The following is a 15,396-nucleotide window of genomic DNA, read 5'->3' on the forward strand; positions in this document are numbered from 1 at the left end:
GTGGCCTACTGGTTAGGGCTTTGGACTTGTGACCGGAGGATTGCCGGTTCGAACCCCGACCAGTAGGAACGGCTGAAGGCTTGAGCAAGGCACCCAACACCTCACTGCTCCTCGAGCGCCTCTGTAGCAGGCAGCTCACTGCGTCGGGATTAGTGTGTGCTTCACCTGCTGAGTGTGTTTCACTAATTCAAGGATTGGGATAAATGCAGAGACCAAATTTCCCTCACGGGATCAAAAGAGTATACTTATACTCATACTTACTTATACTGCGTCTCCGCAGCCTTGGTAGGTGATACAGATTTCTGCAGCACTCCAACATAGTTTATCTCCTCATTCTCATTTGTTCCAGTAGATGTGGTTGGGCATTGTTGAGCGGGCTGTTTATGTTCCTCCTAGGTCTTTATTTCAGTGGGGTCTACCGGGTGATTGTCAGTGGGCCCTACAACAGGGGGGGTTCGGCATGACTCTGTTTCAGCTTGTGCAGAGTGTTTTGGTTTAGCCGAGTTGTTGATGTCTTGGTCCGTCTGTACGGCTACTGAGCGCTTATCAGAGGGTCGGCTCAAGGTTGGCAGACAAAATGCTGGGTGGTGCAGAGAGAGGCGATAGTTTTCAGTTAAGATTTTGGCTCCAATCCAACTGAGTTTTGTGCTACTTGGTCTGAAATATTGTCTGTGATTCCAGAAAAGGTTAAAATTGCCAATAAAGTTCATTCCAACTGAAAAGCATGTTTTTGCGAGCCAGGTGTTAAAACTGAAAAGTCTTGTAAAAACAAAGCTTCCCTCGGCTGGGAGTGGACCACTGATGAAAATTTGTATTCCAAGCTCATATAGGACAGAAAAAAGTTCCTTGAAATCTTCTCGGACATACAGCTGCTCTTTGTAAATCAACATAGTAGTATTTGGTGGTGTGAGCGGTGATTTCACGCGAAGCAAACTGCGCCTCGATCTGTGCAAACCAAGCCGAAGCCAACAACTCCCAGAACTCTGGAAGTTTCAAAGAAAGTGTTCGTCATAGTCGTTCGGTATGCCTCTGGAATGCGTCCAGTAGATAAAGTCCGGATGACCAGTGTAGAAATTGTGACAAACGAAGCGAAGAGAGTGTCTCACGTTGACAAACCAACGGTGTGTCATTGAGGTGTCGTCGACAAAAACAAATGTAGTGAACTTTACAGTAGGCTAAATGCATGAGCTAGCATACAATGTAGTTAGTCTAGGTTAGCGAAAACTTTAGCTCACTGCCTCAGTCCTTCAGTAAAGAAAATGAATGTTCTCGAACATCACTAGGCTTTTTACCATGTTAGATAAACAGGGTAATTTACTGCACTTAAAGGGAAATACAACAGGTGAATACAGGGAAATCTGTCTCTAATAACGTCATCACTATTAATATGCGAATGAAACATTAAAAATTAGCTAGTTTGGACACATTTGGTCTTGCGTTGCAGGACATAATTACTGACATGAAGGTAGTATTTCTTAAACAGATTCTTAATCTTAAAATCTTAATCTTAAACAGATTAGCTTGTTTGGTGAATTTAGGATACATTTACAGAAGCAAACAGAGGATAGCCCAGTAAAACAAACAAAAAGTCAAGTCAGCTTTATTTATATAGCACATTTCATGTGACAAGCACAGCCCCATTGTGCTCCACTGTGGAGACCAGTAGCCTTCATGGGGAAATTTTTTGAGTTCCTGAAACAGTAACAGCATCATTTTGATTGTTGGGTCCCTAATTCTGCTAGTTGGTTCTTTGCCAATAGTTCTTCATCTTCATGTATGTATAACCGACACATCCGGGAACTTTGTACGTGCTCTACGTACCCGCCCCCTTTTAGGGGAAGCTGACTGATTGGATTGAATGGAAATCTATGGAGCTGTAGACGTGGGGAGTGAAAAGGGCTTATACTATATCTTTGAGCAAACGTGAATAAAAAACACAAAATAAGGTTGCGGAGTTATCTGTGTGTACTTGGGATTTAGACTACTATTACATTCCTATGTTTGGCTCTTTCCAGTCTATTAACAGGAATGTCACAAACAATATGTCTTGTGTGCTGTGTATGTTGTACTGTCTTTCTGTATGTTCTGCCTGTCCGTACTGTATGAGCCTAAGCACTAAACCAAATTCCAGACGATGTTCCATCGTACTGACTTGACTTGTCTTGACAGCCAAGCTGTCTGTTGCTGACTGTTTAACTAGGTTTGGCGACCTTAACTTTACTGTCATAACCTCAACTAAACATACGTCACACCTTAATTCTACCACTTGTAATACAAACTTATTTACTACAACTAAGGAGAGATAATTGTCTATGTTATACCGAAGTTCCACAGTTAGCTAGTTAGCAAGCTAACAGTTTTATACTGGAGCTTATGGTAAGTGTTAGCTACGAGCTAAATTCATCCTCAACACTGGGGTATTTGTTAGCAAATTAGATTGGCAACTTACATAGTTTCAGCATGAGTCGGTTACATATACATATATCTTCCTAACCGTTGTGTTAGTAAAAGGATTGAATGTCCTGTGAATTAATAACTAAATGTAACATGCAGGGGTTTAGTGGTAAAATAAGAGGTGGGTAAACTATGAATTCTGTGATCCAAGTTAAGATGGACTGCACCATATGCTATCAGATAAAAAAAAAGGCATTTGGAACATGTTTGATGATGGTGGAGGTTATTGTCCAATGTTTATAACAATACCAGTGGTAAAAATGGTTCATAGAGTGTTGATGAGTGTACATATTGTGAATGTGGACAATACAGTGTGATTTGAATGTTAAAAGTTGCAATTGGTGAATAAACATCTTTTGAGAAGTGGATAAACTCTAATAAGAGGTGGAAAAAATTTCTGAGGTGGATAAACTGTGTTAACTTGCGTTTAGCCTCCAATACAACCCTGGTAATGAGCGACTACAAGCTGTCTTTCCCATTGGAATCAATGATATGATGCTAGCTTGCTTTCCCTGAAATAAGAGCGTAATGCAGAGAAATGTCTCTTTATGACGGTTGTAAGTACAGACAGCCTTCCATGTGAAAGAGGAGAATGTGTAATGGCTACTTCTAACAGCCAACTACTAACAGACAATCAGAATGCATAATTCCAACAACCAATCAGATTGCAGGATCCTGGGAGCCAATCATATTGCAGGTGCAATATTTCTGCCAGATTTTTGGATTTCTGCCAGAGTTAGCAAGCTAACTAAGCCTTATGCCACAACGCAACAGCTTCTCTCATACATAAATTAACTAACATCCCCCAAAATGTCTATACAAAAATGTTCAGCAAGTAATCTCAACTATTCAACTAGTTACACTGATATGCAAAGTTCGCTAGCAAGTAAGCTAATGAAGCTAATATGGAATGTTTGGGGCATAGTATACCAGGGATGGGCAACTTTGATGATAGAAAGGGAAGCAAATGTTTTCTTGTCGCTGTCGAGGGCCAGATGTGACCGCGCACGCATGTCAATCACTGGGATATCAGGAATCATGAGTTTTAGGCCTATATACAGTCCGTCTCTGTATTAATTTAATATTTTCTATACTCAAATGCATTTCCAATAGATTCTATTCATCAATGAACTTGAAATAAACTAAAAATGATTACACATTCACAATAAACCTTTTTTCCACTATAATAAAAAGGCTCTGATGTTAGTGTATCTTTACCAGGGTCCCCACTCTAAGTCAAATTGTAACATTCCATGACTTTTCCCTAACAAAAATCTGTCATTTCCATGACCAATCGGGAAATCAAAAAATGGGCATTGAAAAAACAGATAGGACTAACTACAACCACTCAAGCAAGCAGTAATGGAAAAAGCTAATAACTCAATAAACACCAAGGCTGCGTGTAAATATACTGTATGTATTAATGTATTTTGGCAAGTCAATTTTAAACTCCTATAACAAAATTCCCTGATATTCCATGATTTTGCCCCCCAAAAGATATAATTCCCTGACTTTTCAACATTCATACTGGGGTCTACAAAAGGGGTTTTCTTTCGTCACGTAAACAAAGATAATGACAGTGGTCCAGTCCAATCCCATAGCCGTGCTATAACTGTAGCTCGACTTAACTGTGTATGTAAACTTACTGACTGACAAAAAGTCAGAATGAGTAATAACTGACAAGAAGCCCTGTGGACATAAAATTGAGATGTGTGAAACACTATTTGACTGAAATGGTCAAGAAGTATTTCAGAAGTATTTAAAAAAAAAAAAAAAATTTGACTAAAGATACCTTGAGTTTTCTTTTGACTAAAACTATACTTAAATGACGAGACTTTTAGTTGACTAAAACTTGACTAACAAATATGATATTTGAATGACTGAATGTGACAAAGACTGAAAAGGACATTTCGTCACAAGACTAAATTAAAAATAGGTGACAAAATTAACAAAATGTCCGAGCCACAATACGTTAAACAAGCGCCCTGTGAGGTAGGATTCAAACCAGGAGAGAGCAGAGCCCGAGATGCTCATGTTTGAGAGTACAGAGAGAAGGATGTGGTGATTAACCGTGTCAAAGGCAGCCAATAAGTTAAGCACAAAGAGTACTGATGACCGTGCAGTCGCCCTGGCTTCCTTTAAGCCTTCGGTCACAGACAACTGAGCTGTTTCGGTTGAGTGGCCACTCTTGTTCCATGAAGGAATTCCTTTGGATAGGAAGGATAGAAGTGAGACGATAGTTCTCAACTTGAGCAGGGTTGAGAGAAGGTTTCTTAAGTAACAGTGTTACTTGAGCCGTTTCGAATGCTGTTGGAAATGTGCCAGAGGTTAGCGAAGCATTGATCACATGTGATAGCTGGTGTGATGATCGGGCTGATGGACTGAAGTTAGTTTGTAAATATAGGGTCCAACAAGCATGTAAGAGGATGGCTACATGTCAGGAGTCTACTGTAGATACCTCACTCAAAGTGAGGCGCAAATGCAGAAAATTAAGTGGCAACAATCGTCAAAGGTTGTGGAAGTGCAATGTCTGATTCGGTCGCACCCTGCGAGGTGCAAGGAGGGACATGTAGAGAATTGGCTGCTGATTGCCGGCACTTTGTAAAAAATGAGGCAAAGGTATCAGCAGTAAGGCTGGTAGGAGTGGGAGGAGGCTGAGGGTTGAGTAGTGATTTGAAGGTTGAGAAAAGTTTCCGAGTGTCTGTGACACTGTTCATTTTGTCATTGTAGAAAACCACCTTTGCAGCAGTGATGCTGGCTGAAAAGGAGGATAGGAGTGTCTTGTAGTTTATAAGGCCATCGGTTTGTTTAGATTTGTGCCATTTTCTCTCTTGTGCTGAGAGAAAATGGCACAAATTATCCATGCAATCTCACCCATTAAGCCATGAGTGAGATTGCATGGAGCTTGTAGTAAGAGGGCACAGTTCTTCCAGACTTAAGCTCAGTGTTGAGTAAAGCGAGTCTGTGGCATCATTAACCTCCAGAGAGGGCAATGTGCTGAGTGGAGGTAGACCAGAGGAGACAACAGAGGAAAAGTGGGTTGGAGACAGGTTGCGGATGTTGCGGTGGAACGTGACCATCTGCAGAGGAGCCAGTGATTACTCGGTCATGACGACGTCAGGCTACTACACATGTTTGGAGAAGAAATAGCACTGCACATCACCCTAAAAAAATTACACCAACAGTGAAGTTTGGAGGTCGAGGTATCATGGTGTGGGGCTGTTTTTTATATCATGCTATTTGCAGACTGCATACAGTTGAAGGAACAATAAATGGAGCCATTTTTTCTGGGAGAATCTTGGCATTCGCTAGAATGATGAGGATGAGACATGGGTTGACCTTCCAGCAGGACAACGATCCAAAGCATACATCAAATGAAATTCTCAATTGGTTTCAGAGAAAGAAAATCAAAGCTCTGACTTTTGATCCAATTGAGCATTTGTGGAAGGAACTGAAGATCAGGATTCACAAGAGGCCCCCATGGAATCCTCAAGATTGTTTAGAAGAATGGACCAAAATCACACCTGAATACTGCAACTGATCAGTTTCTTCATATATGAGGCTGTCTTTACAAAAAAAAGGCTTTTCTACAAAGTATTTAAAAAAGTTCAGTTGGCACGTTACTTTACTTTTTTTCTGTGTCATTCTACACATAACTTTATTTATGGACTTTAATGTTTAGATTTCTTTATATGTGTGGATTTCCTGAGTTAATACTAATGTCTGGTGAAAATTTCATGTGAATATCCTCATTGGAAATATGTGTTGGAAAAAAAAGTTGATATGATACACAGTAGATACAGAGGAAATAAGTACAGATAAGGAGAAATACAATTAGTTAACCTGTTTAAGGTGACAGTATTAATTTCTGGGATGAATCTTCCACCAGGCTGGTGTGTGATTTCTAATGCATGGCTTCATGGACGCTATGGGTTATTTATTTATGTTTATTTGACAGGGACAATGAACAATATATAATTGGACCAGATTATAGCCACAAGGCTAATTTACATCTGTTGTCCCTGGACAGGAGTTGATGCTATAAATCAAATTAATTAAAAGACAAAATGTATGAGTGGGGGCAATAACCCAACACACACATCACAGTGATATGTACAGTACAGAGTAATAAAATTGAGTAATGAAAAGGAAAAAAAACATGAAATAAGATGAAAATAAACACAGAGACAAGAATCAATGACTAGAAATGTTTACAACGTTGGTTTGCTTTCAACCATTTCTTACGGCCTAATTTAAAGGTGGTGAATGTGGTGCTTTGTCTAATAATGACAGGGATGCTATTCCACAACAACTGATGTTTTCACTGAGAAAGCGGTTTGGCCAAAGGTGGAATGCCTAAACACACTTAGATGATGCTCTTGTGGTCCTTATGTTACTTGTGGGTCTACAAAGGCTCATAAATTGTTTAAGGGGTGGTGGTGCAAGATCAAATGTTCAATGACACTTTTGCTCTGTTTTGCATTGCTTTCACTACTTACCCGAGGCCACACCTCTTCTAAAGAAGAAAAGGAAGTGACATAAGAATGGGCCATAGTTCCAGACACAGGGACACCGAACAGCAGACCGGCCATAACATTTGAAGTCATGTCAAAACCTAAAAGGGACAACAGGTGATCATGAGTGAGCCATAGGAGATCATGTGGGAGGGTGCAAGAAAGGCCAAGCCTCCACCAGTATACTTACAGTTAAAATGACAAGATATCAGTAACAATTTTTCAGAGTGAAAAATGTAAGAAAGCGAACACAAGTGTCACCTCACCTCCAATGTGAGAGTATCGTGAAGCAGAGAGACCTCCATCTGGTCCTTGAGCTCTTCTGAGGCCCAACTCAATCAGCTTCAGTTTGGGGCCCGCAGCCAGCCGGAAACGTGCAGCATTACTGCAAACCAGACTGCAAGAAAACAGATGTACAGAATACAAGGATACAAGGATACAAGGAAGTTTATTGTCACATGCATATAGTTACTGGAAGTAAGAAATGCAGTGAAATTATGTCTGGTGTCAGCCTATTTGTGCATTAATGGGGGGTAAAAGTGCAGTAGAAGAGGGGTTTAGTAGATTAAGTGGCAAGGGCTGCATAAAAAAAGGTGGGGGAGGATTGGGATTGGGTGGAGGGCACCAACAAAGGAGCACCCAAAGAGCAACAGGGGCAAGGAAAACTCCCTTACCAAGGAAGAAACCTTGGGCAGATCCACGGCTCAAGGGGCTAACCCAACTGCCAGGGGTCTTGGTGTGTGTGTTGGGGGATGACAGGGGAGATGGGATAGTGTGCTGTGTATGTGGGGAGAGGGCAGTGTGCAATATGTGTGTTGGAGAAGCTTCCTCATGAGACAATGTGCTGTGTATTGGGGTGGGGGGCAGTGTGCTGTAAGTATGTTGGGGATGTGTGTTGGAGAAGCTTCCTGATGAAATAATGTGCTGTGTATGTGGGGCAGGGACTTACTATTGCAAGCAGAGTACTGTATGTAATGTATGTGAGTGATGACAGTGAAGATGTGTGTGTGTGGGCAGGAGGGGGTGGAGCAGTGACTGTGTGTGTGTGTGTGTGTAGTGTGTGTAGGTGGGTAGGTGGGGGCAGTGTGCTGTAAGTATGTAGAGGATGTGTGTTGGAGAAGATCCACAAGACAATGTGCTGTGTGTGTGGGGGGGCAGTGTGCAGCAAGTATGTAGAGGAGGCTTACTGTAGCAAGCAGTGTGCTGTATGTATGTGAAGTGATGACAGTGATGATGTAAGTGTGTGTGTGTGGGGGGGGTCAGGGGACTTACTATTGCAAGCAGAGTACTGTATGTAATGTATGTGAGTGATGACAGTGAAGATGTGTGTGTGGGCGGGAGGAGTGGAGCAGTGACTGTGTGTGTGTGTGTGTGTGTGTGTGTGTGTGTGTGGGTAGGTGGGGGCAGTGTGCTGTAAGTATGTAGAAGGGATGTGTGTTGGAGAAGATCCTGAAGACAATGTGCTGTGTATGTGTGGGGGGGCAGTGTGCAGCAAGTATGTAGAGGAGGCTTACTGTAGCAAGCAGTGTGCTGTATGTATGTGAAGTGATGACAGTGATGATGTAAGTGTGTGTGTTGGGGGATGGGGGTGGAGTGGGGGGTGGGGGGCAGAAAGGCTAGGGCAATCAAGGACATGGGTAGATGGAGGAGAAAATCAAAAATAATAAATAAAAAGTGTGCAAAAGTTGGAGAAAGTCAGATATGTGTGTGTGTGTGTGTGTGTGTGTGTGTGTGTGTGTGTGTGTTTTTGACGCAAGTGATGAAATAAGAAAATAAATAAAAGGTCTGTAGCATAGGGAGAGGGATGTAAAAGTGCTAAAAGTCTTGTAGGTGTGTGTGGGTGGGGGGGGGGGTCATGAGTGCTGAGGAGTGAATGAGTGCAAAGTCAGTATAATGTGAGTTCAGAGTTGGGAAATGTTTGAGAGTGCTGAGGAGTGAATGTGTGCAAAGTCAGTATAGTGTGAGTTCAGAGTTCGGATGGCCTGGGGATAAAAACTTCTCCTGATAAAAACTTGGGAATAAATACTTATCTTGCAAGTAAACAACAGTTGTCTTAAAATATAGGAAAAATAATTTAGCAAAAACAAATGATGCTCATTACTCATGTCCCTTGTATCGTGGGGTACCATATCACATCAGTCTATCTAATATAGGCGGGCGGAATCTCCAGACTATTTCAGACCAGTGTTCAACGAGAATTAATAAAGAATTGATTCTAGGGACAGATATTTGTATCATTTTGGTTGCAAATGGGTCTATAATTTAATTTAATTTCAGAATGAGCTAGAACAGCTCAAATTTACTTTCCTTTCATCAGTAATGTCAGTAGACCATCCTCCAGTGACTATGTGATGAAGATTATGGAAAACATTTGAAGCATATCTTGAACACCTAAATTGATATCCATGATTGTCATGAACTCTTCATCATCTGTTGTGAGGTCACTAGCAACCGACAGGGAGCCTGGGTATAACAAACAGTGGCTGGCTTGGTCCGAAATTACATAACACTGATCCAGCCCTGGTTGTTGGTCTTAAAATGGTATTAGAGAGGATAAACTGTATTTTGTGCTTTTATTCACTCATTAGAAATGTACCTGGCATAGTTGACCAAACACAAAAGGCTGGTCTCCAGAAGCTGGACAACAGCTAGGGGACCAGAAACCTCTAGCAGAGGAACCTGAAAACAATGAAATACACCTCTATCAATGTTCTATTCTATTTACAGATATTGCAAAGAACATACAAACACTGTATGAATACAATACAAACACAGATGAAGAGTGAAATGTTTTTATATGGGAACAACCAGTATTCGGCCACTTAAAGGTGCTATATGTAAGACATTTATTGTAAGAAATCATAAAAAACGTTAAAGAAACATGTTATTTTCAAATACTGGCTTGACAACAATAGTACAGCTAGGATATTCACAATACAGCCTGCAAATACTGTTTATGTTTTAGTTTGTGTTTTGGCCTGTTGCATCACCCTCAGCTAATTTACCAATCACACAGCTAGCATTTCGACCTTTGGATTGCCGGATTAGTCTGAAATGTTTTGATTTTAGACTGCAATGCCCGCAATGCCACGCTTGTAGCCGTTCTTGGAGATGAAGCACTGAACAATGTCCATGTTTATCGGATGCTTTTTATCTTAGGTGACATATTGGTTTTACAATCAAACGTGAAATAGAAATGATTTTGCTTAAAAACGATGTAGAAATTCAGATTTTTGCCACCTGGGCGAAGCCATTATTGATCAAAGCATAGCATAAGTATCTGCATTTCCATTAGGCTATAGTATACCATATTAATAAGTCTGGACTAGCCTACTATGCTTAGCTGGACTAGCCTACTACGCTTAGCTGCCTAATAATGAATCACGCTGAAAGCAAGCAAGCACGCAGCGATGCTGTTTGTGTTTACATTTGCATGCATGGCGGGGTTTAAAACATTACTGCCAAAGTCTAAGTAGCCTGTTTAACATCCAAAGACAGTCATTGTACTTCTCAAGAGTTAATAAAACAGTACAGACTAGCTCTGAATGCTCTGGAGGTGAATTACAGTGAAAATACAGCAAAAATTGCCGTCGACTAATTTTCATGGTCGATTATGTCTACTAAGTCGACTAATCGCGGCAACACTACTCCTCTCAGTATGTAGTTATAGAAAGCATAATGTTAAATCACATATTTTGTCAGAAATGTCAATAATGCATTTCATCAGTTAGTCACTAGGGGGGGGGGAATTCTCCCATTCGCGCGTAAGCTTTTTCTTACGCACTTCAGTTACGCAACTCTGTGTTACGCATATTCTCCCATTGCCGCTTCTGTCACACCCACAGCGCGAAAGTTCTAAATCGGCGGCCTTATGAAAGGCGTGATTTAAAATAGAACCGGACTGATCCACCACCTCATTAATTTAGGATGATATGACAACGTGGAACGTGGACTTTCTCCTTGACCTTCTGAAGGCCATTTAAATCCAGAAAGAACACAAACCAGTCTTTGATTTTGAAAACGTAAGCATGGTGAATAGCAAAGGCCTACAGTAAAAATTTCACTTTCGCTTTGAGGTTTGTTTATAAAGAGTCAAGGTGTGTAGATCCATAATTTAAAAACTCATTGTTGAGAAAGAAAGTTTCAATGGCAGCTGCTTCTCATAATATCAAGTCAAGTCAATTTTATTTGTATAGCGCATTTAACATGCACAGAGTGCAACCCAAAGTGCTCCACATACAGTATAAGACATTGTTATTGACACACAAAGACACTACATGCCGGACGGAGCTGCATAGTCGCCAGTGTACCTGTGACACCAAGGCATAGACAGACAACAAACAAATTAATAAATAAAAAGTAAAAATGTTAAATTAGTCCAATTTCCAACCTAAAAATGTCCAAGGGCAATGATGACCCACGTGAAACTGTGCACAGCTGTTAACAACCAATGCAATTTCCCCTTAGGGATCAATAAAGTATCTATCTATCTATCTATCTATCTATCTATCTATCTATCTATCAATGCCAACAAAGGTCTTTAACGTTACAACTGACAAACCCGGAGATTTCACTGGCAGTCTGGAGAGCACCGGAAGAACAGAACAGTCTGAAGTCATGATGGGTGATCTTCTTGCTGATCAGCAGCTCGGTGGCTTTAGGGCCCGTCCACACGGAGACGCTTTTTAGGTTAAACGCAGAGGTTTTGCTTCGTCTTGGCCGAGCGTCCAAACGAATCCTGTAAACGCACTGCCCGAAACCGCACTTTTCTGAAACCTGGTCCCAGAGTGGAGAAATCTGAAACCGTAGCCCGTTTGAATTCGTTTAGACAGCGAAACCGCACATCCTGCTTGCGTATCGATGATGTCATCGCCACACCTCAGCTGCCCTGGACTTGCACTTGTAGTATTGCCTAACAATACTAGTTTTCATACATGATATTACCTACGATTACACTCCGTACGATAAATATCACAACTGGTGCTGCGCAGCGCCGATAGCTTATGACTTGGTGGACTGAACACTGTTTTTTCCCGGTGTTTTTTAATGCATTCTAGCTACTGTCAGTGACGCGAGAGAACTTAATTTATTAGGAAAGTGCGGTGTAAGTTTAGGCTACATTAATTTGTGCGTAGTGCCAGTGTCATTCATTTATTTTACATGTCTTACAACATATATACATGCATTCACAGTCGAGTGAAATCAGATATAAGCATACAAAGACGCTTAGAACTCACGTTAAGCCGATGGTAGCACACTGAATGCAAATGCGCGATTTGATTTGATGCAGGCAAACGTATTGACTGTTACTAACGAAGGTTTTATAGCAATATTATAAATGTGGCGACAGAATAGCCTAGAACTTGGGTAAGCCTTGCGTTTAGTAGCCTAATTGCGGTGATAGCCAAAACTAATGTGAATCACGGACTATCCTACAACCAAAGGAAGTAAAGGTGATTAGTAGGCCTACCTGCGTTAGCCAAATAAAGGACAGGACTGCACCCTTCACAAACCGTAAAATAAAGTTTATTAGTTTTACAGTTGACAGTTCACCATCAGTCCACACAAACAATTCTGGTTTCCTTACACTAGCCATTTCGCCATAGCCTATTCTGTCTGTTTGTAAAGCACAAACTTTGGTCAATTTCTGTAAAGAAACAGTGCCACCTATAGGCCTGGGGTATGAAGTAACGTGTTGAGTCGTGTTGAGATGGATCCGTTTGGACGCAAATATTCTTGATGCGGTTTCAGGGAAGACGGAGGAAAAAAAGATCGGTTTCGTATGTGTGGACTAGCCCTTAGACAGCGACAGTTTGTTGCTTCATGGCTCCCGATGTCGCCATCAGAGCTCCCCACTTCAGCACTCAATCCAGACTCCAGGCACCCAAATATCTATGCTAACCAAGATGTAGACTGACACCTGCAGTTTCGAATACAGTAGAGACTGGCATAACAATACCAGCCTCTACAAACAAATCAAGAGACAGGCGAATAGAAACGCTGCTCAATAATAGTGCAGACATCTGTGCAAATATATGGATGACTTCCGTCAAATTGGAAAGAAATGGACAGATTCGAGGAGTAGGCTCTGGGATTATGACTTCACGTCAAGTTAAAACTAAAGCTGCACAGTCGGCTGCACACAAGCTCCAATATCCAAAGTGGGTGATCACTGGGGGAATGGGGTTTTCACTATTTAACAATGTAGCCTCATAGAGGGTTATATATATATATATATATATATATATATATATGGTAATGTCGGGAAATATGCCACCGTGTGACACTGTAATGGGGGAAAACATGAAGCTGTATCAGAATATTAAGCACGCCATGGCAGAATGCGCGCAAGAGTGTTTCTCATGTATACAATACATCTGTACATAAGAAATGGCCAGATTTTGGGGTTGCTCCTCCCAAAACGCTTTAATGTTGATACACCTAGTTGAACACTTTGAATGCCACGCTGTTTTCGGAAGCTTTGGCCCGTAATCTAGATCATTGTTGACGATTTTTGTAGAGCCACAGCGTATTCTATCTTTTAGCTATGGACACATACTATGGCTCGTTTGAAAGGTGAGACTTTAAGCTCTCAGTGGCTACAAGCCGTTTATTTCTACATGCCTCTGTTCCTGAGAAATCCCAAGCTAAACAGCTACGGGAAACGGCTAGTTTTCATCAAAATCCCTGTTTTTTTTCTAGAAATAAAGACATAGCGTCTTTTATGAAATATGCACTGTTTGAGCCTGACACTTACATTTCTGGGTCAAAGGACTTTTGAGGACTTTTGTAAGATAAATATAGTTTTTCTGTTCACAAAACCCCCATTGGGGGGAGGGGGCTACAAAACAATAATACCACATTTCTACTGCTGTCGGGCTCCATAATTCCTCCTCCTCTTGATCGGTAACATCTGTGTCGCTATCGCCCTCTTGCAAGCACGACTCGGCCCATCACCCACTCCGCTTGGCCCGTCCCGTGATGGAGAAGGAACTGCCTCCTCAGCACGGTGTTCAGTCACTCTTTCTATTGTTTTTGAACTGGCGTGTGGTCTCCCCTGATTATGTGGTGATCCTGGGGCCTCATTACAGAAACTTCCTAACTCTGAAATCCTATCTTATCTCAGTTTAGGATGGCATTTAGGATTTTTGGTATTACAGAAGCATGTTTCCTAACTGCATTTAGGAAAAAGGCCTATCTTAACTTAAGATAGGAATTTGGCCATTACAGAACCATCCTAACTCAAGAATTTCCTAACTTAGGAATCCTAACTTAGGATGGCACATACCCTGTCCTAAATGCAAAATAACTGCCAAAACTGACTGCAACAGTCTTGTGAGAGTGGTTGCCTAGCCTATGACAAGATGATGGACATGGCTGTTAGGGACACCATAAAGCATATTTCACTAAATAAGTTAATTAAGTGAAAACTTAAAAATGTAGCCTATAAGCTATGTGTTTTAAAACATTTATAATATTTATAACAATTAAATATGAATAATTATAACAGAATATTAGACTATTACTGGTATGTATTATTATAAATATGTTTTTTGTTTTTCCATTTTTTTATCCTGTTCATCCAATGAATCAATATTGACACACTCTCTTCCTACATAGGCCTAACCTAGACCTATTTTTCTCTGATATTATCAGGGACAGGTATCTAAGTCTCATGACCTCACCACAGGTGTGCCTCAGGGATCAGTATTAGGACCCTTGTTTTTCTCTATTTACACCACTTCCTTAGGTGATACCATTCGCTCCCATGGATTTGACTATCACTGTTATGCAGACGACACTCAACTTTACCTGTCTTTCCCACCTGATGACTCTAGTGTTTCCCACCGGATTTCTGCATGCCTTAAGGATATTTCAGCCTGGATGAAAGATCGGCACCTTCAGCTTAATCTCTCAAAAACAGAGTTTTTGGTATTTCCAGCTAAAACAGCTATTCCCCAACAGATTAGCATCCAGCTTGACTCAACTTCACTGACCCCAACTAGATCGGCACGCAACTTGGGCGTTGTAATTGATGACCGACTTAACTTCTCTGAGCATATAGGTTCTATTGCAAAGTCATGTCGGTTTATGCTTTACAACATTAGGAAGATCAGACCTTATCTGACACAAGATTCCACACAACTTCTTGTTCAGACCATGGTCATCTCTAAGCTGGACTATTGTAATTCACTATTAGCTGGCTTACCCGCTTGTGTAACAAGATCATTACAGCTGATTCAAAATGCTGGAGCACGCCTGGTCTTCAATCAGCCAAAGAGGACACATGTAACTCCTCTCCTAGTTACCCTCCATTGGCTCCCTATAGTAGCCAGAATTAAATTTAAATCTCTCACTTTGGCCTATAGGACACTAACTAGATCTGCTCCTAGTTATTTTAATTCAATAATCAAGCCTTACATCCCCA

The 15,396-nt window shown here is 41.1% G+C and overlaps 1 protein-coding gene across 3 annotated transcripts in view; it reads right to left on the minus strand.

Annotated features, from left to right (window-relative positions):
• The window catches only part of naprt (nicotinate phosphoribosyltransferase), a 54,857-nt gene that overhangs the window by 34,641 nt on the left and 4,820 nt on the right, over window positions 1-15,396 (minus strand). For all 3 annotated transcript variants that reach the window (XM_048253170.1, XM_048253171.1, XM_048253169.1), the window contains exons 3-5: window positions 9,565-9,647; window positions 7,235-7,365; window positions 6,954-7,069 (exon numbers count right to left, since the gene is read on the minus strand). In XM_048253170.1, the coding sequence (XP_048109127.1) occupies window positions 6,954-7,069; window positions 7,235-7,365; window positions 9,565-9,647 (330 nt within the window). The remainder of the gene's footprint in view (window positions 1-6,953; window positions 7,070-7,234; window positions 7,366-9,564; window positions 9,648-15,396) is intronic.

This window comes from Alosa alosa, chromosome 9 (genome assembly GCF_017589495.1).
Source record: "Alosa alosa isolate M-15738 ecotype Scorff River chromosome 9, AALO_Geno_1.1, whole genome shotgun sequence".
Lineage (NCBI taxonomy): Eukaryota > Metazoa > Chordata > Actinopteri > Clupeiformes > Clupeidae > Alosa > Alosa alosa.